Below are 26257 nucleotides of genomic sequence, written 5' to 3' on the forward strand. Positions count from 1 at the left end.
CCCGGTCCGGTCCTTTCCTGCCTCACGCACCAAGCCAGGGGTGTGCGTCGTCAGTCCGGCACAACCCGTGCCTGGGTCACCGGTGCCTAATCAGGTACCGGTCAACTGCTCCACAACGGAGCTGAAGCTAACCGCTCCTGCTACGTCCAGTTCAGCTCCAGCCAGCGGGGCCAGACCGGACCAGGGGCGCTATGGGGGGTTTATTGGAGGGTGGTGGGCAAGGCCGGAGCCAGAACCGCCGCCGAGGAGGTATGCCCACCCAGCCCTCCCCTGTTTTGCTCTAGTTGAGGCGCGGTCGCAGTCCGCGCCTTTAGGGGGGGGGGGTACTGTCACACCCTGGCTCTGGGACTCTATATGTTGAGCCAGGGTGTGTTCATTCTATGTGTTAGATTTCTATGTTGGTAGTTCTAGTTGTGTTTATTTCTATGTTGGCTAGAGTGACTCCCAATCAGAGGCAACGAGTGTCAGCTGTCGTTGGTTGTCTCTGATTGGGAGCCATATTTAACTGTCTGTTTTCCCTTTGTGTTTGTGGGTTCTTGTTCCAGTTGGTCATTGTTACCTAGGACGTTACGAGTCGTTTTGTTGTTTTGCATCGTGTGTGCACTTTAACTATTAAAGTATGTTCGCTCAACACGCTGCGCCTTGGTCCTCCTCTATGTATGACGATCGTGACAAAATGTTTTACTATTGAAAGCTTCCAGGCCTTTAATAAGTAACAGTGAAGTACAACCTGCTGATAACCTTCCTATTTGCACAAGCAGAGAATGCCATCAGAATACTATATGGTGCTAACAACGTAATGCTATGCATTAGCACAGTATAGCACAGAGAGCTCTGTGTAATGCGACAGTACAGTACTGCATCAGCTTAAGTGGATAAAGACATCTAAATGTAGCTCTCCTTTCTGTTCAACTATTCTTCAAAAGGAATAACTCAGGGTTTAGTTGATTACACTGATGAAAAATAGGAAATAACCGTCTAGAAACAAAAGGCCTTTTTATCCAGTTTGTCAAGCCCATTACTATGTCATATGAATTTGCATTCCACAAAGCCTCTTGAGACCTTTTCAGATATAAATGGGCAACCCTGGCATTTCTCAGTTTCACATAAATTCAAGGTTACCCAGGCCTCAGCTTGTGGGTCGTGAAAAAGGTTATCCTCACATTTGGCCATCCTTTTACACAATGCACATGTTGCCATCCCGAATCCTTACAGACGAGCTTGTATAGAGTTTCATTTGGCAACATTTGGTTTTACAGAATTTATCATGGAAACCTAGCAAGCCAGCCATACACCAAGTCAACTCTTCACAGGACCCCAACTAAGGAAGGAAAACCATGTCCAAGGAGCAGGTGGTTGAGTGTGGTGTCTGGGGGTCGTAGGTTGCGTTGGAGGCCTTACCTGTGGGCTGAAACCCATGTTGGAGGAGGTAGAGTGGTGTCCCGCTGGGCGGCTGCTGACGGAGTGTGGAGGGCCTGAGTAGCTCACCGAGGACGGGATGAGCAGAGATGGGTGCAGGGGGTGAGCACCCATTCCCCTATGGACGTGGTGTGAGCGGAGCGATGGTGAGGACAGCTGACCGGAGGGGTCTGTGAGAGAGAGGGAGGACAGGAACAAGGTTGATGTACGCCTGATACACACATCTCCAACATATTTTCATCAGTGTCGCTAAATTCAAAGCAGCCCTCTTTGTGTGGTCAGGCTGGTGAACCAACATTTAATTCATAATTATATTGTATAACAGCCATGAATCCACTCATATTATTTGATCCCATGAAAACACATGGCTCAAATGGTTTCTGTATTTGACATCTGGTCTGAAATGTATATTCAAAACCTTACGTTGCTGATACGCAAGGGGGGAAACTAGCGTAAAGTGTGTTCTGAACTGGTTGTGTTAAATCATTCTAAAGTCTTCTGTAGGATTTTCCCCCCATATATCCAACAACAGAATAGGAGACTGTCCAAATCAACTAGCCTTCTGTACAGGATAGTATTACCAGCCACAGATAGACTGAACTATGTGGTATGAGACAGCTTCTGAGAAAAGTGGAACAAAAACTAAAAGAGGACATGTATGGACAGGGCTACACTTTCAACATGGTATTATCTGTGTGGTGTGAAATGTTTGCAGTTTATAATATGATATCTGTGTGAGACTGACTAACAAAAATAAGTTCCCAAAAAATTTAATAATAATATTAATTGGTTTATTTTATTGTATTTATCCAAGAACCTTCAATAGGATATCTGAGTGAGACTGACTACTAAAATCAATGGGGGCCCCCATGCCGGTAATTCGACCATGATGACAAGATAGATAGATAGCTGGCTACTAAACAAACTTGGGCTAATTGACTGACTATCAGTGACTGACATAACAAGAGAAACACTGCTGATGCACAACCAAATTTTGAAATTGCACCTTGTGGATTCTATTATTCCAACTCGCAACAGCAAGTTGAGATCCCGACTGAGTCATGGCATAAGAAACTTCTGATAGGCTAATTGACATTATTTGAGTCAATTGGAGGTGTACCTGTGGATGTATTTCAAGGCCTACCTTTAAACTCAGTGCCTCTTTGCTTGACATCATGGGAAAATCAAAAGATATCAGCCAAGACCTCAGAAAAAAAATTGTAGACCTCCACAAGTCTGGTTCATCCTTCGGAGCAATTTCCAAACGCCTGACGGTACCACGTTCATCTGTACAAACAATAGTACGCATTATAAACACCATGGGACCACGCAGCCGTAATACCGCTCAGGAGGGAGACGTGTTCTGTTTCCTAGAGATGAACGTAATTTGGTGCGAAAAGTGCAAATCAATCCCAGAACAACAGCAAAGGACCTTGTGAAGATGCTGGAGGAAACAGGTACAAAAGTATCTATATCAACAGTAAAACAAGTCCTATATCGACATAACCTGAAAGGCCGCTCAGCAAGGAAGAAGCCACTGCTCCAAAACCGCCATAAAAAAGCCAGACTACGGTTTGCAACTGCACATGGAGACAAAGATCGTACTTTTTGGAGAAATGTCCTCTGGTCCTGTGGTCGTCATCGGGTGAGGTTGTGTCTCTCTCTGGCGGGAGGTAAGCTTGGCTTATATGGCTTATATACATAGTTTGGGCTTTGTCGAGTAAAGCTTAAACTATGTATTTAGATTGTAGTTAGATATTGTAGGTAGTTATCGTGGGTTGTGTATGTAATTATTGTAGGTTAGTATTGTATTCGGCTGAGCCCGGTGAAGCACGAAGCTAGCTAACCCACTACCTGGACTAGCTAGCGGGTAGCTACTGGTAACTATTAGCAACTGTGGATACAGTGGGGAAAAAAAGTATTTAGTCAGCCACCAATTGTGCAAGTTCTCCCACTTAAAAAGATGAGAGAGGCCTGTAATTTTCATCATAGGTACACGTCAACTATGACAGACAAAATGAGAAAGAATAATCCAGAAAATCACATTGTAGGATTTTTAATGAATTTATTTGCAAATTATGGTGGAAAATAAGTATTTGGTCAATAACAAAAGTTTCTCAATACTTTGTTATATACCCTTTGTTGGCAATGACACAGGTCAAACATTTTCTGTAAGTCTTCACAAGGTTTTCACACACTGTTGCTGGCCCAATTTTGGCCCATTCCTCCATGCAGATCTCCTCTAGAGCAGTGATGTTTTGGGGCTGTCGCTGGGCAACACGGACTTTCAACTCCCTCCAAAGATTTTCTATGGGGTTGAGATCTGGAGACTGGCTAGGCCACTCCAGGACCTTGAAATGCTTCTTACAAAGCCACTCCTTCGTTGCCCGGGCGGTGTGTTTGGGATCATTGTCATGCTGAAAGACCCAGCCACGTTTCATCTTCAATGCCCTTGCTGATGGAAGGAGGTTTTCACTTAAAAATTCACGATACATGGCCCCATTCATTCTTTCCTTTACACGGATCAGTCGTCCTGGTCCCTTTGCAGAAAAACAGCCCCAAAGCATGATGTTTCCACCCCCATGCTTCACAGTAGGTATGGTGTTCTTTGGATGCAACTCAGCATTCTTTGTCCTCCAAACACGACGAGTTGAGTTTTTACCAAAAAATTATATTTTGGTTTCATCTGACCATATGACATTCTCCCAATCCTCTTCTGGATCATCCAAATGCACTCTAGCACACTTCAGACGGGCCTGGACATGTACTGGCTTAAGCAGGGGGACACGTCTGGCGCAGCAGGATTTGAGTCCCTGGTGGCATAGTGTGTTACTGATGGTAGGCTTTGTTACTTTGGTCCCAGCTCTCTGCAGGTCATTCACTAGGTCCCCCCGTGTGGTTCTGGGATTTTTGCTGACCGTTCTTGTGATCATTTTGACCCCACGGGGTGAGATCTTGCGTGGAGCCTCAGATCGAGGGAGATTATCAGTGGTCTTGTATGTCTTCCATTTCCTAATAATTGCTCCCACAGTTGATTTCTTCAAACCAAGCTGCTTACCTATTGCAGATTCAGTCTTCCCAGCCTGTTGCAGGTCTACAATTTTGTTTCTGGTGTCCTTTGACAGCTCTTTGGTCTTGGCCATAGTGGAGTTTGGAGTGTGACTGTTTGAGGTTGTGGACAGGTGTCTTTTATACTGATAACAAGTTCAAACAGGTGCCATTAATACAGGTAACGAGTGGAGGACAGAGGAGCCTCTTAAAGAAGAAGTTACAGGTCTGTGAGAGCCAGAAATCTTGCTTGTTTGTAGGTGACCAAATACTTATTTTCCACCATAATTTGCAAATAAATTCATAAAAAATCCTACAATGTGATTTTCTGGATTTTGTTTTCTAAATTTGTCTGTCATAGTTGACGTGTACCTATGATGAAAATTACAGGCCTCTCTCATCTTTTTAAGTGGGAGAACTTGCACAATTGGTGGCTGACTAAATACTTTTTTTCCCCACTGTAGTTGTTTCACGCCTGAGAGTACCTGTAATTACGCCAGCTAGCTGCCTACAATAATTACATACAATAATGCCTACCATTCAGCAGTTTTTCTAACCTCATTTTCTGAAGTGTTAACGTTAGGTAGTAAGTGGCTACTGTGCTTGAAATGTAGCTAGATTGTTGCTACCTGGATAGCTACTAAACAGTAGCTGGAACAACCTAGCGAACAGACGCGAACTGGCTGAGTCAATTCAGTGGCTAGCTTTGCACTTGGCTAGCTAACAGTAGCTGCTAGGGGTAAGTTATAACCTACATTTGTGTTTTGTTTTTACATACTGGTAGCCAGAGTCGTTCAAGGAATTCGGGACATGGGTGACTAGTTAACGTTAGCTTGGCTCTCTCTGTGTGTTCGTGCCGTGGGAGGAGGGGTTTCTTCGTTGGCAGAAAGCAATGGCTAGCTAGTATGCTAACTATTCTAGCTAACTAACTGGCTGAATAAGTTGACGACGGACTCGCTCATGTTGTCGGGACTAACCCACAACGTTACACACGGACACGAATGATCTGCTTGGCGTGTTGACACACTGGTGGTTTGTTGTGGCCGAGTATTGGTGCTAAACTGTGTTGTTGGAGTCCGGCATGCTAGTTGGCTGTGGCGTCATGTGACTAAGTGCCCTGGACGGTTTTCACGGAAGAATACTGTACCAAGTTAGCTAGCTGAATAAACTAAGTTAGTCTATTCCTAGAAAACATTGAACCGCTGTAGTTTACAACAATTATAGTTTCTGAGGTGGAAGTTGGGAGAGTTATATTTGGGTGTTTCAGTGAAACGTAAGTGAGGGAGGCCCCGCTCTCTCGCTTTCCCAGATGTTTAGTTCATTTCATTCCGATCTCCTTTGCATTATTGTAGCCATTTTCTGTAGCCTGTCAACTATGCCTCTGTCTATCCCTGTTCTCTCCTCTCCGCACAGGCTATACAAACGCCTCACACCACGTGGCTGCTGCCTCTCTAACCTGGTGGTCCCTGCACGCACCACCCACGTGGAGTTCCAGGTCTCCGGCAGCCTCTGGAACTGCCGTTCTGCGGCCAACAAGGCAGAGTTTATCTCAGCCTATGCTACCCTCCAGTCCCCCGACTTCTTGGCGCTGACGGAAACATGGATTACCACTGAAAACACTGCTACTCCTACTGCTCTCTCCTCGTCTGACCATGTGTTCTCGCATACCCTGAGAGCATCTGGTCAGCGGGGTGGTGGCTCAGGAATCCTCATCTCTCCCAAGTGGACATTCTCTCTTTTCCCCTGACCCATCTGTCTATATCCTCATTTGAATTCCATGCTGTCACAGTCACTAGCCCATTCAAGCTTAACATCCTTGTCATTTATCGCCCTCCAAGTTCCCTTGGAGAGTTCATCAATGAGCTTGACGCCTTGATAAGTTCCTTTCCTGAGGATGGCTCACCCCTCACAGTTCTGGGTGACTTCAACCTCCCTACGTCTACCTTTGACTCATTCTCTCTGCCTCCTTCTTTCCACTCCTCTCCTCTTTTGACCTCACCCTCTCACCGTCCCCCCCTACTCACAAGGCAGGCAATACGCTTGACCTCATCTTTACTAGATGCTGTTCTTCTACTAATCTCACTGCAACTCCCCTCCATGTCTCCGACCACTACTTTGTATCCTTTTCTCTCTCGCACTCCTCCAACACTACTCACTCTGCCCCTACTCAGATGGTAGTGCGCCATCGCAACCTTTGCTCTCTCTCTCCCGCTACTCTCTCCTCTTCCATCCTATCATCTCTTCCCTCTGCTCAATCCTTCTCCCGCCAATCTCCTGATTCTACCTCCTCAACCCTCCTCTCCTCCCTTTCTGCATCCTTTGACTCTCTATGTCCCCTATCCTCCCGGCCGGCTCGGTCCTCGCCTCCTGCTCCGTGTCTTGATGACTCATTACGAGCTCACAGAACAGGGCTCCGGGCAGCCGAGCGGAAATGGAGGAAAACTAGACTCCCTGCGGACCTGGCATCTTTTCACTCCCTCCTCTCTACATTTTCTTCCTCTGTTTCTGCTGCTAAAACCACTTTCTACCACTCTAAATTCCAAGCATCTGCCTCTAACCCAAGGAAGCTCTTTGCCACCTTCTCCTCCCTGCTGAATCCTCCTCCTCCTCCCCCCACTCCCTCTCTGTGGATGACTTCGTCAACCAATTTAAAAAGAAGTTTGACGACATCCGATCCTCGTTTGTTAAGTCAAATGACACTGCTGGTCCTGCTCACACTGCCCTACCCTATGCTTTGACTTCTTTCTCCCCTCTCTCTCCAGATGAAATCTTGCGACTTGTGATGGCCGGCCGCCCAACAACCTGCCCGCTTGACCCTATCCCCTCCTCTCTTCTCCAGACCATCTCCGGTGACCTTCTCCCTTACCTCACCTCGCTCATCAACACATCCTTGACCGCTGGCTATGTCCCTTCCGTCTTCAAGAGAGCGAGAGTTGCACCCCTTCTCAAAAAACCAACACTCGATCCCTCTGATGTCAACAACTACAGACCAGTATCCCTTCTTTCTTTTCTCTCCAAAACTCTTGAGCGTGCCGTCTTTAGCCAACTCTCTTGCTATCTCTCTCAGAATGACCTTCTTGATCCAAACCAGTCAGGTTTCAAGACTGGTCATTCAACTGAGACTGCTCTTCTCTGTGTCACGGAGGCTCTCCGCACTGCTAAAGCTAACTCTCTCTCCTCTGCTCTTGTCCTGCCTTTGATACTGTGAACCATCAGATCCTCCTCTCCACCCTCTCCGAGTTGGGCATCTCCGGCGCGGCTCACTCTTGGATTGCGTCCTACCTGACCGGTCGCTCCTACCAAGTGGCGTGGCGAGAATCTGTCTCCGCACCACGTGCTCTCACCACTGGTGTCCCCCAAGGCTCAGTTCTAGGCCCTCTCCTATTCTCGCTATACACCAAGTCACTTGGCTCTGTCATATCCTCACATGGCCTCTCCTATCATTGCTATGCAGACGACACACAACTAATCTTCTCCTTTCCCCTTCTGATAACCAGGTGGTGAATCGCATCTCTGCATGTCTGGCAGACATATCAGTGTGGATGACGGATCACCACCTCAAGCTGAACCTCGGCAAGACGGAGCTGCTCTTCCTCCCGGGGAAGGACTGCCCGTTCTATGATCTCACCATCACGGTTGACAACTCCATTGTGTCCTCCTCCCAGAGTGCGAAGAGCCTTGGCGTGACCCTGGACAACACCCTGTCGTTCTCCGCTAACATCAAGGCGGTGACCCGATCCTGTAGGTTCATGCTCTACAACATTCGGAGAGTACGACCCTGCCTTACACAGGAAGCGGCACAGGTCCTAATCCAGGCACTTGTCATCTCCCGTCTGGATTACTGCAACTCGCTGTTGGCTGGGCGCCCTGCCTGTGCCATTAAACCCCTACAACTCATCCAGAATGCCACAGCCCGTCTGGTGTTCAACCTTCCCAAGTTCTCTCACGTCACCCCGCTCCTCCGCACACTCCACTGGCTTCCAGTTGAAGCTCGCATCTGCTACAAGACCATCGTGCTTGCCTACGGAGCTGTGAGGGGAACGGCACCTCCGTACCTTCAGGCTCTGATCAGTCCCTACACCCAAACGAGGGCATTGCGTTCATCCACCTCTGGCCTGCTGGCCCCCCTACCTCTGCGGAAGCACAGTTCCCGCTCAGCCCAGTCAAAACTGTTCGCTGCTCTGGCACCCCAATGGTGGAACAAGCTCCCTCACGACGCCAGGACAACGGAGTCACTCACCACCTTCCGGAGACACTTGAAACCACACCTCTTAAGGAATAGCTGGGATAGGATAAAGTAACCCTTCTACATTTACATTTACGTCATTTAGCAGACGCTCTTATCCAGAGCGACTTACAAATTGGTGCATTCACCTTATAGCCAGTGGGATACCCACTTTACAATGTTTTTTTTGGGGGGGTGGGGTAAGGGGGGGGTAGAAGGATTACTTCTACCCCCCGTTACCCCACCACACCCCCCCCCAAAATGTGTAAGTCGCTCTGGATAAGAGCGTCTGCTAAATGATGTAAATGTAAATGTAATGTAAATGTCTGATGAAACAAAAATTGAACTGTTTGGCCATAATGACCATTGTTATGTTTGGAGGAAAAAGGGGGTAGCTTGCAAGCTGAAGAACACGATCCCAACCGTGAAGCACGGGGGTGGCAGCATCATGGTGTGGTGGTGCTTTGCTGCAGGAGGGACTGGTGCACTTCACAAAATAGATGGCATCATGAGGAAGGAAAATTATGTGGATATATTGAAGCAACATCTCAAGACATCTGTCAGGAAGGTAAAGTTTGGTCGCAAATGGATCTTCCAAATGGACAATGACCCCAAGCATACTTCCAAAGTTGTGGCAAAATGGCTAAAGGACAACAAAGTCAAGGTATTGGAGTGGCCATCACAAAGCCCTGACCTCAATCCTATAGAAATTCTGTGGGCAGAACTTAAAAAGTGTGTGTGAGCAAGGAGGCCTACAAACCGGACTCAGTTACACTAGCTCTGTCAGGAGGAATGGGTCAACATTCACACAACTTATTGTGGGAAGCTTGTGGAAGGCTACCTGAAACGTTTGACCCAAGTTAAACAATTTAAAGGCAATGCTACCAAATACTAATTGAGTGTATGTAAACTTCTGACCCACTGGGAATGTGATGAAAGAAATAAAATCTGAAATAAATCATTCTCTCTACTATTATTCTGACATTTCACATTCTTAAAATAAGGTGGTGATCCTAACTGACCTAAGACAGGGAATTTTTACTAGGATTAAATGTAAAGAATTGTGAAAAACAGAGTTTAAATTTATTTGACTAAGGTGTATGTAAACTTCCAACTTGAACTGTATATACATTTGTGTGTGTAATCATACAACAACAAATATTATTGACACATTTATTACATACACTCGCACTATGAGGGAGTATCAATTTGGCCTGTAGTTAATAAAACCACAATTTGTACTGCAAAAACAAACCAATCCAAACCAATTGATATTACAATCTATCAAATAGAAACGTCAACAAGAGGGCAATCCCTATAGGCTCTGTTACATTTGTTAAATCCATGGCACAAATGCAATACACACCAACATTAAAAAATACACAAGCTTTACAAAACCAATAAAAAATGGGTAGACAAATAGCAAACAGCATAAATGTCATTTGTGTCAACATGGACTTTGGCCACATAAATCGCTGTGGTAAGAGAGTTTACAAGCTAGAGTGTCCATTGTACTTTTTAGTTAGAGTGTTATGTGACTGGGAGTGTCCTTCTGTGAGAATTCTGTGGTTGGTTTGAGTTGTCCAGCTTGGCATGGTGCCCATGTGTGACAGACAGGTTTGGGCTGGGTTTCCCACCCTCACTACATTCCCCAGTTATTCATTGTGGGAGATGTGGAGCTGGATCTGTGAGACCCTGTGAATGCCTAGCAGTGCAGGAACTGGATCCTATTCTCCATCTCTGTATTCATTCCCCTATGGCACTGCCCTGGCTCTATGCCAGCATCACAGCTGGCTTCAAATAGCATTAGTTTCCTTCTCAAATACTTCAGTTACGCTTGCCTGACAAAATGGAACCAATGGAAAAGTCCCAAAAGTGCAAAGACTGCACATCTGGCACTTACAGGTAGGCTCAATCAAACTCTCAACCAATTTGAAAAATACTACTACTATTTGAACTCAGGTCTGTCCAGCATAGGCCTGCCTGCACTCAGCACTACTCTATGTAGGCACAGGTAAATAAAAATAAGTTATTACATACACTGGATAGGTGCAGTGCAATTTTACAGGCTCAGCCATAGTAGTACAGCACCCCTGGAGCAAATTGGGGTTAAGTGCCTTGCTCAAGGGCACATCAACAGATTTTTCACATTATCAGCTTGGGTATTCAAACCAAACACATTTTGGTTACTGGCACAACGCTCTAACCGCTAGGCTACCAGGACATGCACACACACATAAACCTGGGTAGGCAAACAGAGAGTCAGGGTTGGAAGGCAATGGTGGGACCAACTGTAAGTTAAACTAAAACCTTCATATAATTGGAACAACTGCAACATATCTAATGACCACTATTTGAGAGAAATTGCACTACAATACAGATTCAATGCTGTGATTGTCTAATACTACTTTCCTCTAACATTGATGTCATTAGAGATACAGTATAATATGGGCAGATGGATCCCATGGCTTCCGAGTGGCGCAGTGGTCTAAGGCACTGCATCTCAGTCCTTGAGGTGTCACTACAGACCCCCTGGTTCAATTCCAGGCTGTATCACAACCGGCCGTGATTGGGAGTCCCATAGGGCGGCGCACAATTGGCCCACCGTCGTCTGGGTTTGGCCGGTGTAGGCCGTCATTGTAAATAAGAATTTGTTCTTAACTGACTTGCCTAGTTAAATAAAGAATAAATAAAATGGCAACTATGCATTCTGGATCACCAGTAAATAAAATGTAGTCACTGAGTCCACAGATTTGATTTAGTTATTTATGCCAAGTCTTGTTATTTTAATGTTTACACTATGTTGAGGAATTTATGACTTCATTTCAATGTGCATCCAGGACTTCGGGCTATGCGCTATTCTAGGAGGGATGAAGGGAAGGAGAGTGCTGTCTTCTTTAGTATAGTCTAGGCTGGGATTCAAACAAACCGTAATACGCCGACATCCCACTGGACATTACTTTTAAAGTAATGATGTGGGGAAAATCGATACGGTTACATATCGGGATATTATTTTTGCGATATACCGTATCGTATCGAATTGTTTTGACAATATCACAATATTATTTTTGCGCTAGTTTGCTGTACCTGCACCAAAACTCCAGTATTTTTCCTTTATAGATTGCTCTCTACCTTCTTTTTAAATAGGGGGCCAATTTGTTTTCAGCACTTTTATTTCCATTCTGTTTTCTAATGGCTCTCTCTATTTCCCTCTGCAGCAGACATTTGGTGAGCAATATGTTCGGAACATCGAATCGCAATACAAACACAGTATCTAATCGCAATACATATAGAATTGTGAGAATCGCAATAGATATCGTATTGGTACCTAAGTATCATAATAATATCATATTGTGAGATCCCTGGCAATTCCCAGCCCTATTTTAAAGGCAATTTCCCTGATGTGTGTGTTCAATAAGCTTAAAATGAAAGAAAATCCCTATAGAAAGCATTCATTCCTGTCTCCCAGTGTACAGCTCAGTACAGTATCTGAACATCTTCTAGCTCATGTGATGTCAAGAACATTTTAGTATTTTATGAGGATCCTCAGTAGCTGTTGCTGTAGCAGCAGCTACTCTTCCTGGGGTCCACAACATAAGCCTGTGGCAACCATCAAACAACATTTGAAGGGAGTTGTGAGGGAAATCTACTAAATGTTCGCATTACTGTCATTGTTACTAACTTCCGGTCAGTCCAAATGTATTTTCACTAGGCCACTCTGTGGGTGTGATGTGGGAGAGTGTCCTTAACACCTGCCTCCATTATACGGACATGGAGTCACATACTGTATTTACACCCATACAATCACACCTACACCTAGCAGAAGAAAAAACCTACTTTCAAAACCATACAGTAGTCTTTAGTACTGCCACTATAGTGCCACTAATCTACACTGAACAAAAATATAAACGCAACATGTAAAGTGTTGGTATCCATGTTTCATGAGCTGAAATAAAAGATCCCAGAAATGTTCCATACGCACAAAAAGCAGATTTCTCTAAAATGTTGTGCACAAATTTGTTTAAATCCCTGTTAGTGAGCATTTCTCATTTTCCAAGATAATCCATCCACCTGACAGGTGTGGCATATCAAGAAGCTGATTAAACGGCATGATCATTACATAGGTGCACCTTGTGCTGGGGACCATAAAAGGCCACTCTAAAATGTGCAGTTTTGTGACACAACACAATTACACATATGTCTCAAGTTTTGAGGGAGTGTGCAATTGGAAAGCTTACTGCAGGAATGTCCACCAGAGCTGTTGCCAGAGATTTTCTCTACCATAAGCCGCCTCCAACGTCATTCTAGAGAATTTGGCAGTACACTCTTAGAAAAAAAGGTGCTATCTAGAAGCTAAAAGGGTTATTCGGCTGTGCCCATAGGAGAACCCTTTGAAGAACCCATTTTGGTTCTACGTAGAACCCCTTTGGTTCCAATTATAACTTTTTTGGGTTCCACATAGAACCCTTTCCGCAGAGGGTTCTACCTGGAACCAAAAAGGGTTATCCCTGGAACCAAAAAGGGTTCTCCTATGGGGACAACCAAAGAACCCTTTAGGAATAATTTTTTCTAAGAATGTACGTCCAACCGGCCTCACAACCGTAGACCACTTGTAACCACGCCAGCCCAGGACCTCCACATCCGGCATCTTCACCTGCGGGATCGTCTGAGACCAGCCACCCGGAGAGCTGATGAAACTGCGGGTTTGCACAACCGAATAATTTCTGCACAAACTGTTAGAAACCGTCTAAGGGAAGCTCATCTGCGTGCTCGTCGTCCTCACCAGGGTCTTTACCTGACTGCAGTTAGGCGTTGTAACCGACTTCAATGGGAAAATGCTCACCTTCGATGGCCATTGGCACGCTGGAGAAGTGTGCTCTTCATGGATGAATCCCAATTTCAACTGTACTGGGCAGATGGCGTGTGGGCGAACAGTTTGCTGATGTCAACGTTGTGAACATAGTGCCCCATGGTGGCGGTGGGGTTATGGTATGGGCAGGCATAAGCTACGGACAATGAACACAATTGTATTTTATCGATGGCAATTTCCTGAGGCCCATTGTCGTGCCATTCATCTGCCACCATGACCTCATGTTTCAGCATGATAGTGCACGGCCCTATGTCGCAAGGATCTGTACACAATTCCTGGAAGCTGAAAATGTCCCAGTTCTTCCATGGCCTGCACACTCACCAGACAGTCACACACTCACCAGTCACCCGTTGAGCATGTTTGGGATGCTCTGGATAGACGTATACGACAGCGTGTTCCAGTTCCCACCAATATCCAGCAACTTCGCATAGCCATTGAAGAGGAGTGGGACAACATTCCACAGACCACAATCAACAACCTGATCAACTCTATGCGAAGGAGATGTGTCGCACTGAATAAGGCAAATGGCGGTCACACCAGATACTGACTCGTTTTCTGATCAATGCCCCTACCTATTTTTTTTTAAGGTATCTGTGACCAACAGATGCATATCTGTATTCCCAGTCATGTGAAATCCATAGATTAGGGCCTAATCAATGTATTTCAATTGACTGATTTCCTTATAGGAACTGTAACTCAGTAAAATCTTTGAAATTGTTGCATGTTGCGTTGATATTTTTGTTCAGTGTAGGTCTATAGGAGGAGGTCAACAACACACATCCATAGAGAGGGGAATTCCAATTAACGCACACTTGATGCTGCCAGCTTGTTAATGAGCAAGTGGGGCGGCTGGCATTGCATCACAGATCCAAAACAACACATAGCATCCATACTGACTGTCCTATGCAGCCCCCTGCCATCACAGGATTGGCGCTGAGCCTCAGCCCGGTCTGTGATCTGTGATGGTAACCATGGCCATGGCTTCAAATCTGACCTCCTCTCCTCCCATCCTCCCAATCTCTCTTTTTCTCTCCTCTCATCCCATCCTCCCTCTCAAGTCCTCTCCTCTCCTCTCATCCCATCCTTCCTCTCAAGTCCTCTCCTCTCCTCTCATCCCATCCTCCCTCTCAAGTCCTCTCCTCTCCTCTCATCCCATCCTCCCTCTCAAGTCCTCTCCTCTCCTCTCATCCCATCCTCCCTCTCAAGTCCTCTCCTCTCCTCTCATCCCATCCTCCCTCTCAAGTCCTCTCCTCTCCTTTCCTCCCCATCCTCCCTCTCAAGTCCTCTCCTCTCCTTTCCTCAACTGTGCTTTCTGGCAGTTGCTAAAATACATTTGCAATAACATACACAAACAGATATACTGTATACACATCCACAGATTGAAACACATCCCTGTTGAAAACAGATATAAATCAACTATCCGTTTTTAAGCAGTTATTCTGATTGAGTCGTGGGAACCGGGAGGACAACATTTAGAAATATATACCATACAACATAATACCTCAAATTATGAAAGCAAGTAATTAAAGAGGCAGTGCAGTTAAAATCATGATTTGTCCATAAAAAAAATTATAAAAATGTTTTGGGCCCACATCATGCCATCACAATGTGATCTGATTATATTAGACCAATATCTGTTCATCTGGGTAAGGGGTGTGCTCTAGACCATCCTATCAGCCAATCAGGGCTGTGTATGTAAATATCTTCAAATTTGTTTCCTAATGACCACACGATCAGACTGGGCATTTCAAAGGCCAAAGGAGGCTCAGGGAAATAAATGCAAAAAAAATATTTTTGAGTTATTTTCATTAAACAAACACACACAGTGATTTATTACAATTACAAAGACTGCATGGGGGTTTTAATGATCTGTTCAACAACAACAAAATAATCGCCCCAAAAGGACATGGGCATGGCAGAAATGTGTTTATCCTAAATTTGTTTATCCAGAAGTTTGAATAAACAACCTATTTCGTAGAATAATTTACTAAAAGGGAGAGATGGCAGCCAGTGAATGGGTTTGGAAAGAGATATCATTTGAGTGGAGAGATTGAGCTTAACTGTGACATGATTCATCCCTAATGACTCCTAGGACTACCTGAAAATGTTGCAAAACTAAAAAAAGTTGTGTGCCCTAATGAACATGAGTCTGATAAAGATCTGGGATAGATACAGTTTAGGCTTCTCCACTGCACTGGCATCTCTCCAACCATCCTCTGCTGTAAGCAGCACAGACAGACACTACTACACGAAACTGGACCCCCTGACATCACCATAGCAGTCTAAAGAGGGACGTTGTACTGTAATTGTTGTTGTACCCACATAATTCAATAGAACATCTATTGTTATATGCCGCCTATACCACATACACTTGTCTCTGTGTTTCCCCTAGGAAACGTTAGCGTGGGGGACGGGGACGGGGGACGGGGGGGGGGGGGGCAATGCTGCGGTTTTAGAGGTCCTCTTTGCCGCAGAGACAAAATGCTCATTTTTTAAAGCTAATTTCCTGCAATTCTACACATTTTGCCATAGGGCGGAGAGAACATTTTACAGTTTTAAAGCTAGTTTCCTGCAATTCTACACATTTTGTCATGGGGCTGAGAGAAAAATGTCAATTTCAAAGCTAATTTCCTGCAATTCTACACATTTTGCCATGGGGCTGAGAGACAATTTGCAGTTTTAAACACATTTTGCCATCTGAGTGACTCAAACATTATAACTAAATCAATGGGGGCCCAATGTGTCACGTTCGTTGTATAAAGGATCGGACCAAGGTGCAGCGTGGTATGCGTACATAGTCATTTATTTTAATAAACACAGACAAAATAACAAAATCCAACAGAACGTGAAGTTAAAGAGGCTAAACATCAAACAAGCCAAACAGAAACAAGATCCCACAACTAAGGTAGGCAACATGGCTGCCTAAGTATGATCCCCAATCAGAGACAACGACCGACAGCTGCCTCTGATTGGGAACCATACCCGGCCAACATAGAAATATATAAACTAGATTTCACACCCTGACCAACTCAACTAGAGAGCTCAATGTCAGGGCGTGACACAATGCCATGCCATGTTTTGAATTTTAGATTCTCCCTGACTGTCTCGTTTTTATTTTGGTGATTGTTAGTTCTCAAAGATGATCTTATTTAAAAATATATAACTCCATTATCTTTTCTACATACTTTATATCTGGTTTTAGTCATTTAAGTTTACACTGAAAACTATTTACCATCCTGAAAATTATATATCAACAAATAAGAATAATGATAATTATTTATTTTTTATTTTTGCAGTGGCGGCCACGATTTAGCAGCGGCGGTGAGCCTCTGCTAAATGCATATAGCCGAAACAACGTGTCTCCCAAAATCACTTTTCTCCCTCTCCTGTAAAGATTTGTTTCTCTAAGAAAACATGTGTAGCTTTCTACATGTGAAGGCATGTACAAAGCTATCCCCGCTCTGCCAGTCTGCTTTCACTATAGCCCAGGCAGCGGCACTCATCATCAGGAAAACATAAGCCCAGTGCTGGAAAGAAACCCTCTTCCATTGGCTGCCTCTCCCATCCAATCATAGGTCAGCCCAGACATTCCACAGGATAATCTCTTCCATTCGCCAATTCTGCTTTACCCAGTACTGAAACATTGCATTAAACCTTCTGGTTTGTGCAGACCTTTCTCACGTATAGTTTTTATACATGTGCATGTAATGTAGTCTCCTCTCCCTGCGGCTTTGTTTGGTTTCAGGCGACAAAAGTATTTCCAGGTTTGGATTGCTGCACTATTCTCAGTCCTCAGAGATAGAATAGTCTCCAGACTATGTGTGAGACATGCCAACCCACCACATCACAGAGAAGTGTGAAAGTCTTGTGCATGCCCTCTGGAGGTTCCCATCCTTCTATTCTTTATTCTCAACCGCAGATAGGATGTTATCATTGGGACTTTCCATAGCAACTGAACACCTCCGTAACCATAACAAGGTAATAGAAGCGTTGCAGTTTGTACACCCTGTTTAAACACAGTTCAACAAACCAATGATTAGATTAAACTCTAATCAAGGCTCATGACTAGTTTTTATCTGTTATTTAGATGTCAGATAGGTATTTATGTTGATGAAAATGTTTTACTGAATCAACATTCTACCAGTTGCATATGATAGATAATTACTGGATTTTTTCACACCAGATGGGAACTGTGAGGGCTGTGGAAGAGAACTCAGTTCAGGCTGTGTTGTAACATCCCACTGGGCACAGACGTCAATTCAACATCTATTCCACGTTGGTTCAATGTAATTTCATATAAATTGATTCAACCAGTGCCCATTGGGATGTCTAGAGAGGAACATTTTATTCGTAGTTGACACAGTTTTCAGGCAAAGACAATAAATGTTTTCCACCAAGAGGTTGAATATTGAAAATATATAGGTAGTTGATACCACCACGCTTCACTAGAATACCCTGCCAGTCATGTGTTTTGTGTTGTTTTTCTGGAAAATTGTATTGATTTCATTTTAACAGTGCATTCATTGATAGTTCCATGTAAAGTAATTGAATGATTACGTTTCCAGTCATGTTTACATAGTCATTATTAACCATTTACAATAAGAAACCAAATATGCCCAATGCAGACACCCTTTAACATTATATCATATACATGTATATAAAACAATAACCGCCATGTGCAAGATCTGAGTTGATATGGGTGAGACAAACAGAAAGTGTATAAGTGATGCACAGGTGTGTTCCTGCTAGGGGGTTTATCACAGGTGTGTTCCTGCTAGGGGGATTATCACAGGTGTGTTCCTGCTAGGGGGATTATCACAGGTGTGTTCCTGCTAGGGGGTTTATCACAGGTGTGTTCCTGCTAGGGGGATTATCACAGGTGTGTTCCTGCTAGGGGGTTTATCACAGGTGTGTTCCTGCTAGGGGGATTATCACAGGTGTGTTCCTGCTAGGGGGATTATCACAGGTGTGTTCCTGCTAGGGGGATTATCACAGGTGTGTTCCTGCTAGGGGGTTTATCACAGGTGTGTTCCTGCTAGGGGGATTATCACAGGTGTGTTCCTGCTAGGGGGTTTATCACAGGTGTGTTCCTGCTAGGGGGATTATCACAGGTGTGTTCCTGCTAGGGGGATTATCACAGGTGTGTTCCTGCCGCTAGGGGGGTTACCTATGGGTCTCCTGTGCTGGTGAAGCAGGCAAATGCCTGTGAAGCACGAGCATGCTGTGGGCAAGCTGCCCGCCTCCCCCGGGTGCCATCGCTGAGGAGGCGGGGCCACCGAGCACTGGCTCTTGAGGAAGCCTGTAGGGGCACATCACATGGGAAAGGACTATTAAACCCAGTGGATGATGAACTCTCTTTAGAACACAGCAGAGCTCACATGCACAACGAAAACAGAAATCTCATAACAGCTGATGAGTTCTTAAAGTGGAAGGGAAAGTTCAATCAGGCATAAGCCAGTTATATTTAAAATCAAATCAAATGTTATTTGCCACATGCGCCGAATACAACAGGTGTAGACCTTACAGTGAAATGCAAATAGTCCGGGTAACCATGATTAGCTGTTCAAGAGTCTTATGGCTTGGGGGTAGAAGCTGTTAAGATGCCTTTTGGACCTACACTTGGCGCTACGGTACTGATTGCCGTGCGGTAGCAGAGAGAATAGTCTATGACTAGGGTGGCTGGAGTCTTTGACAATTTTTAGGGCCTTCCTCTGACACCACCTGGTATAGAGGTCCTGGACGGCAGGAAGCTTGGCCCCAGTGATGTACTGGGCCGTACGCACTACCCTCTGTAGTGCCTTGCGGTCGGAGGCCGAGCAGTTGCCATACCAGGCGGTGATGCAACCAGTCAGGATGCTCTCGATGGTGCAGCTGTATAACTTTTTGAGGATCTGAGGACCCATGCCAAATCTTTTCTGTCTCCTGAGAGGGAATAGGCTTTGTCATGCCCTCTTCGCGACTGTCTTGGTGTGTTTGGACCATGATAGTTTGTTGGTAATGTGGACACCAAGGAACTTGAACCTGTTCGTCGATGAGAATGGGGGCGTGCGCAGTCCACTTTTTTTTCCTGTAGTCCACAATCATCTCCTTTGTCTTGATCACGTTCAGGGAGAGGTTGTTATCCTGGCCAGGTCTCTGGCCTCCTCCCTATAGGCTGTCCTTTTCAAGTAACATCCTTCAGTCCATGCATTGAGAATATAACAAGAACAAAGCACTGTGGGTACAGTAAAACAAAAAGAAAAGGTAAAAAAGGTAACCTTTTTATTGGGTTCTAGGGATTGGAAGCACTTCAGAGATGTTCTTATCAATGATGGGTATGCTACTGAAATGGCCTCTAGACGCACAAGGAAAACACTCTAAGTAAAACATTCTGTTTAATTTTATGGATTTCAGTAACGCTTCCTTCTTTTAAAGGGCCAGGTTTACGAGACCTCTGCTTGTGTTGTGGCTTTCTGGGAACAGAATCCTCCTGCCTGGACTTGTATTTGGTTTCCAAGGTAATCAGGCCAGGGGGTCAGAGTTCAGCAGTGCAGTTCAATACATCAAGAAAGTCATAAAAATCTGCCCTTAACAGGCTCTGGACAAGTCCTTTAGAGTATGGATGGAGGGACAGACCTACAGCAGTGTCATCTATTGTCGTTGTGTGACCATTTCATAAGAAGTCACCTTCAAGTGCCTTTTGTTGAGCTGAAGGCTACATTAGAGAAGAGTGGAAGCAGAACTCTCCAACACTTCCATTTCACAAGATTCCATTCTCTAAGTGACCTATTGTGTTGTGTTATGTGTTGTAGGAAGGCTTTTTGAGAGTTCAGATGTATTGAGCTTTACTTAGTAAAGTGTTGACAAGCCGAGTTTAGATTCAGGATTTTTGGATGACCTCGTCAGAAAAATTGTGAGAAACTATGTTAGCTCGTTGCACCGATATTCTGGTTTGAAGGCCTAATCAGAAAGAAGTGACAATGAGTATGCCCATAAAAAATCTTTAAACAATTATCGTATAGAAAATAAAAAGTAGCTTTGGCACAGTAAAGATGGAGTGCATGCAAAACTGGTGATGCTGACAATACATCTCTTTGAACGTACCAGGTCATGCACCAGCTTTAAACCTACACTATCTACACTTTTAGACAAAAGGGTTCCCAAAGGGTTCTTCGGCTGTCCCCATAGGAGAACCCTTTTTGGTTCCAGGTAGAACCCTTTTTGGTTCCAGGTAGAACCTTATTGTGTTCCATGTAAAACCGTTTCCCCAGAGGATTCTTCATGGAAACCAAAAGAGTTCTACCTGGAACCAAAAAGGGTTCTACCTGGAACCAAAAAGGGTTCTTCAAAGGCTTCTCCTATGGGGACAGCCAAAGATAGCTTTTCAGTTCTAGATAGCACCTTTTTTTCTTATGTATAGCCACTACCTCCCGCACTATATCCAAGCTGTGAAATCTGAGCTGAGGCAGCATGGGAGAGAAGACAGTGGAAAGGGAGAGAAGAAAACTAAACGTAGCTTGCAAAAATGGTGTGTGCATGTGTGCTTGCGCGTGCGTGTGTGTTTGCATGCGTGCCTGTACCCCACAGCATGTGATCCAGGCAGGGGAACTTTTGACCCCAGGTTCAACTTCATGGTCAGGGTTTATTCCTCAACTCATTATTCGAGTCAGCTCTGCTCTGAATAGCCCCTCCCTCTCTGTCTTCCTCAGGGCCCGACCCGTATACACAAGGCATCTCGGGGAAGGAGTGTTGATCTAGGATCAGGTTCCACCCAGTACATATAATCTTATTCATTATGATATAAAAGGCAAAACTGAACCTAGGTTTGGGTCATGCCTTATGTAAGACACAAGTCTCTCAATACTACAGAGACAATGTTCTCTTCTAAACAGTTTTTTGTTGCCAAACAACAATAATCAAATTAAGACACAAAGTTCCTTTGACATAGACTGAGACACGGAATAATTTAAAACACAGTGTTCAAACTTCCCTCTCTCCTGATCCTCTCATTAATGCATTTCATGGCCAAAACATTTCCCCTACAGCTGCCTTCTAGTACAATATTAGGGAGCAGCTGTTAGCTCATTTACAGTAATACAGCTCATTTACAGTAATACAGCTCATTTGCAGTAATACAGCTTATTTACAGTTAATACGTAGCAAAGCAGCTTACACCATTGGATAAGAAATCTGCCTCATGAGAGTATATCAATTTGACTGTCTTTGGTAAATACGGAACAATAACAATAATTCTAAAACAGGAACACAAGCAATTGCACACACACACACACACACACACACATGCAAACACACACACAGAGCTGATTGTTGTACAGTGCGTATTCCCTGAGCCAGATTCCAACACTGGCTGAACCTCAGGTGCGCCAGTAGAAATACTAAGCTCTGAGCTCATGATCTTGACAAGGGATCTCAGAGCATACCCAATCACCACAGTAGGTGCTTTCATCCTGAGGCCATTACAGAAGAACAGCCAGGTTAATATCTGTCGGCTGAGGCTGGCTGGTCCTCACTCACTTTTACCAGAGATGGAGAAAACCATCTAGACTGTGCAGTCAGTAACTGACAGAGAAACGCTTACTGCACTGATGTCAGACACATCTATCACCTCAACTAGCTGTTAAACTGTCTCTTGTTCATAGGTTGACATTGCACAAGCAAAATGCAGTGAGCAGTGAGCAAAAAAAATCAGAATATTGCAAATAGACAGGAAGGCAAGTTCCAATGTGAGTTCCCAATACTGCCACTTGCAATCCACTTGCAATATCATGATCATCACATACATTGTGCAGTTTTCCAGTAAACTACATGACAAAATACGTCCATGATAAAACACAACTCAGATATCTTATCTCAAGCTCTTATTTTGAAATGACCAGCAAACCATCCATCATCTGTAGTTTCCCTCTGAGTATACTGTAGCCTACAGTGCAATGAGGAGCATGCTGCTGGTGCTGGCATTGTTTTTGTAGACGGACTGGCCTGGGACTTGGGGTTGTCTGTGAAACATTGACGTAAAGCAATTAAGTTCCCCTTTAAACCTCAACAAAATAAAAGACACAGCTGCAGACCTTCACAATGGACCAAACTTCAGTTCAGACACAGACCTGCCATGCTGTAAAACAGAATTGTTCTCTTTAAATGGTGGGGTCTTGACTGACTAAATACCCCCTTCCAGGTTGATCTCACAAATGGGAGCCTCCTTTTTTAAAATCAACAACCATGGACTTGGGAGGATATGGACTAGGTGTATGGCCTCCTGGTGGAAATCTAGCTAATGCTCTCGCAGCCTGTAAAAGTTAAATTGCTATAACATGGAGTCCATCTAGGAATGGTCTTCCATGTAGGCAACACTGTGAAAGATCAGCTCTGTCCAGTCAACTGGGACGAGGGTTCAAGAAAAACATCTGACACACACAAACAGCTGAATTAATAGACACAAAAGAGAATAGTGGAGAGCAAACAATATTGTACTTGTAGAATGTAGAAGAAGTTCATATTTTGTGGGAAATAGTATAGCCTAGTGTATACTGTTTCTAAAATGATGGCAGGGGAGTGAACAACTCTCAACAACAGCAGCAACAACAAAAAACTTCTCACCAGAGGGGTCTGTCAAAAAGCAGGATCAGAATGCCAGCTAATAACCTTCCTAAATATTCTGAATTAAATATATATATATATATATAACTATTGAGAATTTTCTTTGAAAATTAATGAGAATACATTATAACAGGGTACATTTTTCTGAACGGATTATCTAAATAAAGGTAGCCTGAAAAAAATAGATGCTGATCATTGTTAGCTTAAGTAATATACAGTTTGCCAAATCTTCATATTCACAATCATATTCACGCGTAATTATTGGACGTCCTGTATTGAGATGTCTTCTGTCACGCCTGTATTACTTAAACGTTTCAATGTGTCCTCTATGTTGTAATCATCATCAGCTGTTCTTACCATCATGTATTACAAATTGGTTTCAAAGTATCTCGCATAAAAGTTTCTCCTTGAATGATAATCGACTCGCCTTTTAGGCTACTTTCTCTAGATCATGTTGACTGATGTTTTCAAATATGCCACAACAACAGTGTTCCAGAAGTATTTCCAAAGGAAGAGTGGCAATTACAAATTGTAATGTCACATTTTATATCGGATGAAACTTACCAAAAGAAAGGAAAGGTTTGGTATCCATGTTAGCTCATACCAGCGGATCTTCCCAACAGCAATATCAGCCTATCACAGATCAAGAAACCAAACGTATGATCTAGACAGTGAAAGTGACAGTCTAGCCTTGGTCGAAATCCAGCGATGTCACCGCCGACTTCGTGAAATCAGGACGTGCATTCAGATTCACAATACCTTCCGCCTGCTATCATTGCTCCTGTGCTTAGAACAACCTATGATGGGGACCTTCCAAGGGGGATTCCCAGTACGGCTTCAAAAATCAGCGACGGCCTATTGTTGTACTCTCTCCGAGTTAGTTTTCCACGCTGTATTCACTCATGAAAAAATGCATCACTGTAAAAGATGGATAGGACAAATGATGACAAAAAGAAATACAACCAGACTCTATGGGTTAGGTAGTTTAAGGTAGGCTCTCTCACAGTATAACAATTACATTGTATTATAAACTGGGTGGTTCGAGCCCTAAATGCTGATTGGCCGAAAGCTCTGGTATATCAGACTGTATACCACGGGTATGACAAAACTTTTATTTTAACTGCTCTAATTAAGTTGGTATATAATAGCAATAAGGAACCTCGGGGGTTTGTGGTATATTGCCAATATCCCACGGCTAAGGGCTGTATCCAGTTACTCCGCGCTGCGTGGTGCCTAAGAACAGCCATTAGCCATGGTATATTGGCCATATACCACACCCCCTCGTGCCTTATTGCTTAATCATAGTACAATAACTTTATTGTCCTCTACACACAATATTGAGTAGGCTATGTACATTCACGTAGGACTAGTATATAACAAAAAATAAATAATGTTTTACAATTATATTTAACTTCGCAAGAGGAAAGAATGTTGCATTGTTGTTTTAAATACCGTTGGCTAGTATATCATTTTAGAGGTTATATGTTTTTAAAATGCTCAATGTTCAATAAACTTAGGGACAGCCTATACTTTCTTGGTGAAGTGTTTCCAGTGAATACGAACTAGAAAAGCATTTGGTAAAACAACAGGCTGAGAGCTGAGAGAGTGAGATCTGAGCTTGCCAACAAGACTGCCATAAATCTCCACACTTCCTTCCCCTGTCTCCCACTTCAAGGAAAACCCTCCTCTTTCCCCCCAGACCTGCACCCCTCCCTCCCCCCTCCCTCCCTAGATCTGCTCCCCTCCCTCACTCCCTAGACCTGCTCCCCTCCCTCCCTCCCTCACTCCCTAAACCAGCTTCCCTCCCTCCCTCGCTCACCCCTAGACCTGCACCCCTCCCTCCCTAGATCTGCTCCCCTCCCTCACTCCCTCACTCCCTAGACCTGCACCCCTCCCTCCCTCCCTCCCTCCCTCCCTCCCTCCCTCCCTCCCTCCCTCCCTCCCACCCTAGATCTGCTCTCTCCCTCACTCCCTAGACCTGCTTCCCTCCCTCCCTCACCCCTAGACCTGCTTCACCCCCTCCCTCCCTAGATCTGCTCCCCTCCCTCACTCCCTAGACCTGCTTCCCTCCCTCCCTCACCCCTAGACCTGCTTCCCTCCCTGCTTCCCTCCCTCACCCCTAGACCTTCTCCCCTCCCTACCTCCCTCACTCCATATACCTGCTTCCCTCCCTCCCTCCCTCACCCCTAGACCTTCTCCCCTCCCTACCTCCCTCACTCCAAAGACCTGCTTCCCTCCCTCCCTCGCTCCCTCGCTCCCTCACCCCTAGACCTGCTTCCCTCCCTCCCTCGCTCCCTCACCCCTAGACCTGCTCCCCTCCCTCCTTCCCTCACCCCTAGACCTTCTCCCCTCCCTACGTCCCTCACTCCAAAGACCTGCTTCCCTCCCTCCCTCGCTCCCTCGATCCCTCACCCCTAGACCTGCTTCCCTCCCTCCCTCGCTCCCTCACCCCTAGACCTGCTCCCCTCCCTCCCTCACTCCTTCACCTCCACCACATCAAAAAATAACAACCTCATCTTGTCCTCATCCTTTGTTCATTGCTGTCATGTTGGACATCTTGGAGAAGGCACAAGTCATAATTGCTCAGTGCTTGATGCAACAATTTTACACCTGGCATACCTCTCCTAACCCTAACATTAACCCTAACCTTAACCCCATACACTAAATCTAACCCTTAATTAAACCTAAAATAGGGAAACAAGTCCACACACACACACACAAAATAACTGTAGCCATCAGCTAGTCATCAGCTGACTCAAATAGAGTTGTTCAAGCAAAGACATTCTCAAGATGTCAAACGTCAAGGTTAACAGAACGACACCATATGGACAGAACTCAGCAATAACTCACAAATCTGTGGCACTCTATACAATACTTTGTAGAAATACTACAAATACACATCAGCAAACCATTCACAAGGAAAACACTAGCACAACAGTCTAAACTGATTTCCATATTTTATACAAATGAACCATTCAATAAGCAGACATAGTCATACTACTCACCCCTCAGAGCTCAGAACACCTGCTGTATGTCACATTACCTCAACCACAAAGTGAATAAGGAGACACCAGAAGTAATGATTGGTAACATCATGA

General features: G+C 44.6%; 1 protein-coding gene across 1 annotated transcript in view; it reads right to left on the bottom strand.

Annotated features, from left to right (window-relative positions):
• The window catches only part of LOC311141268 (retinoic acid receptor RXR-alpha-B-like), a 43644-nt gene extending 19861 nt beyond the window's left edge, over positions 1-23783 (bottom strand). Inside the window, exons 1-3 of the mRNA XM_084176537.1 lie at positions 23724-23783; positions 18730-18861; positions 1402-1589 (exon numbers count right to left, since the gene is read on the bottom strand). Coding sequence (XP_084032663.1) covers positions 1402-1589; positions 18730-18861; positions 23724-23751 — 348 coding nt within the window. The 5' untranslated portion in view covers positions 23752-23783. The remainder of the gene's footprint in view (positions 1-1401; positions 1590-18729; positions 18862-23723) is intronic.
• Positions 23784-26257: the final 2474 nt, after the last annotated feature.

This window comes from Coregonus lavaretus (assembly GCF_964263955.1).
Source record: "Coregonus lavaretus genome assembly, chromosome: 14".
In the NCBI taxonomy this organism is placed as follows: Eukaryota; Metazoa; Chordata; class Actinopteri; order Salmoniformes; family Salmonidae; genus Coregonus; species Coregonus lavaretus.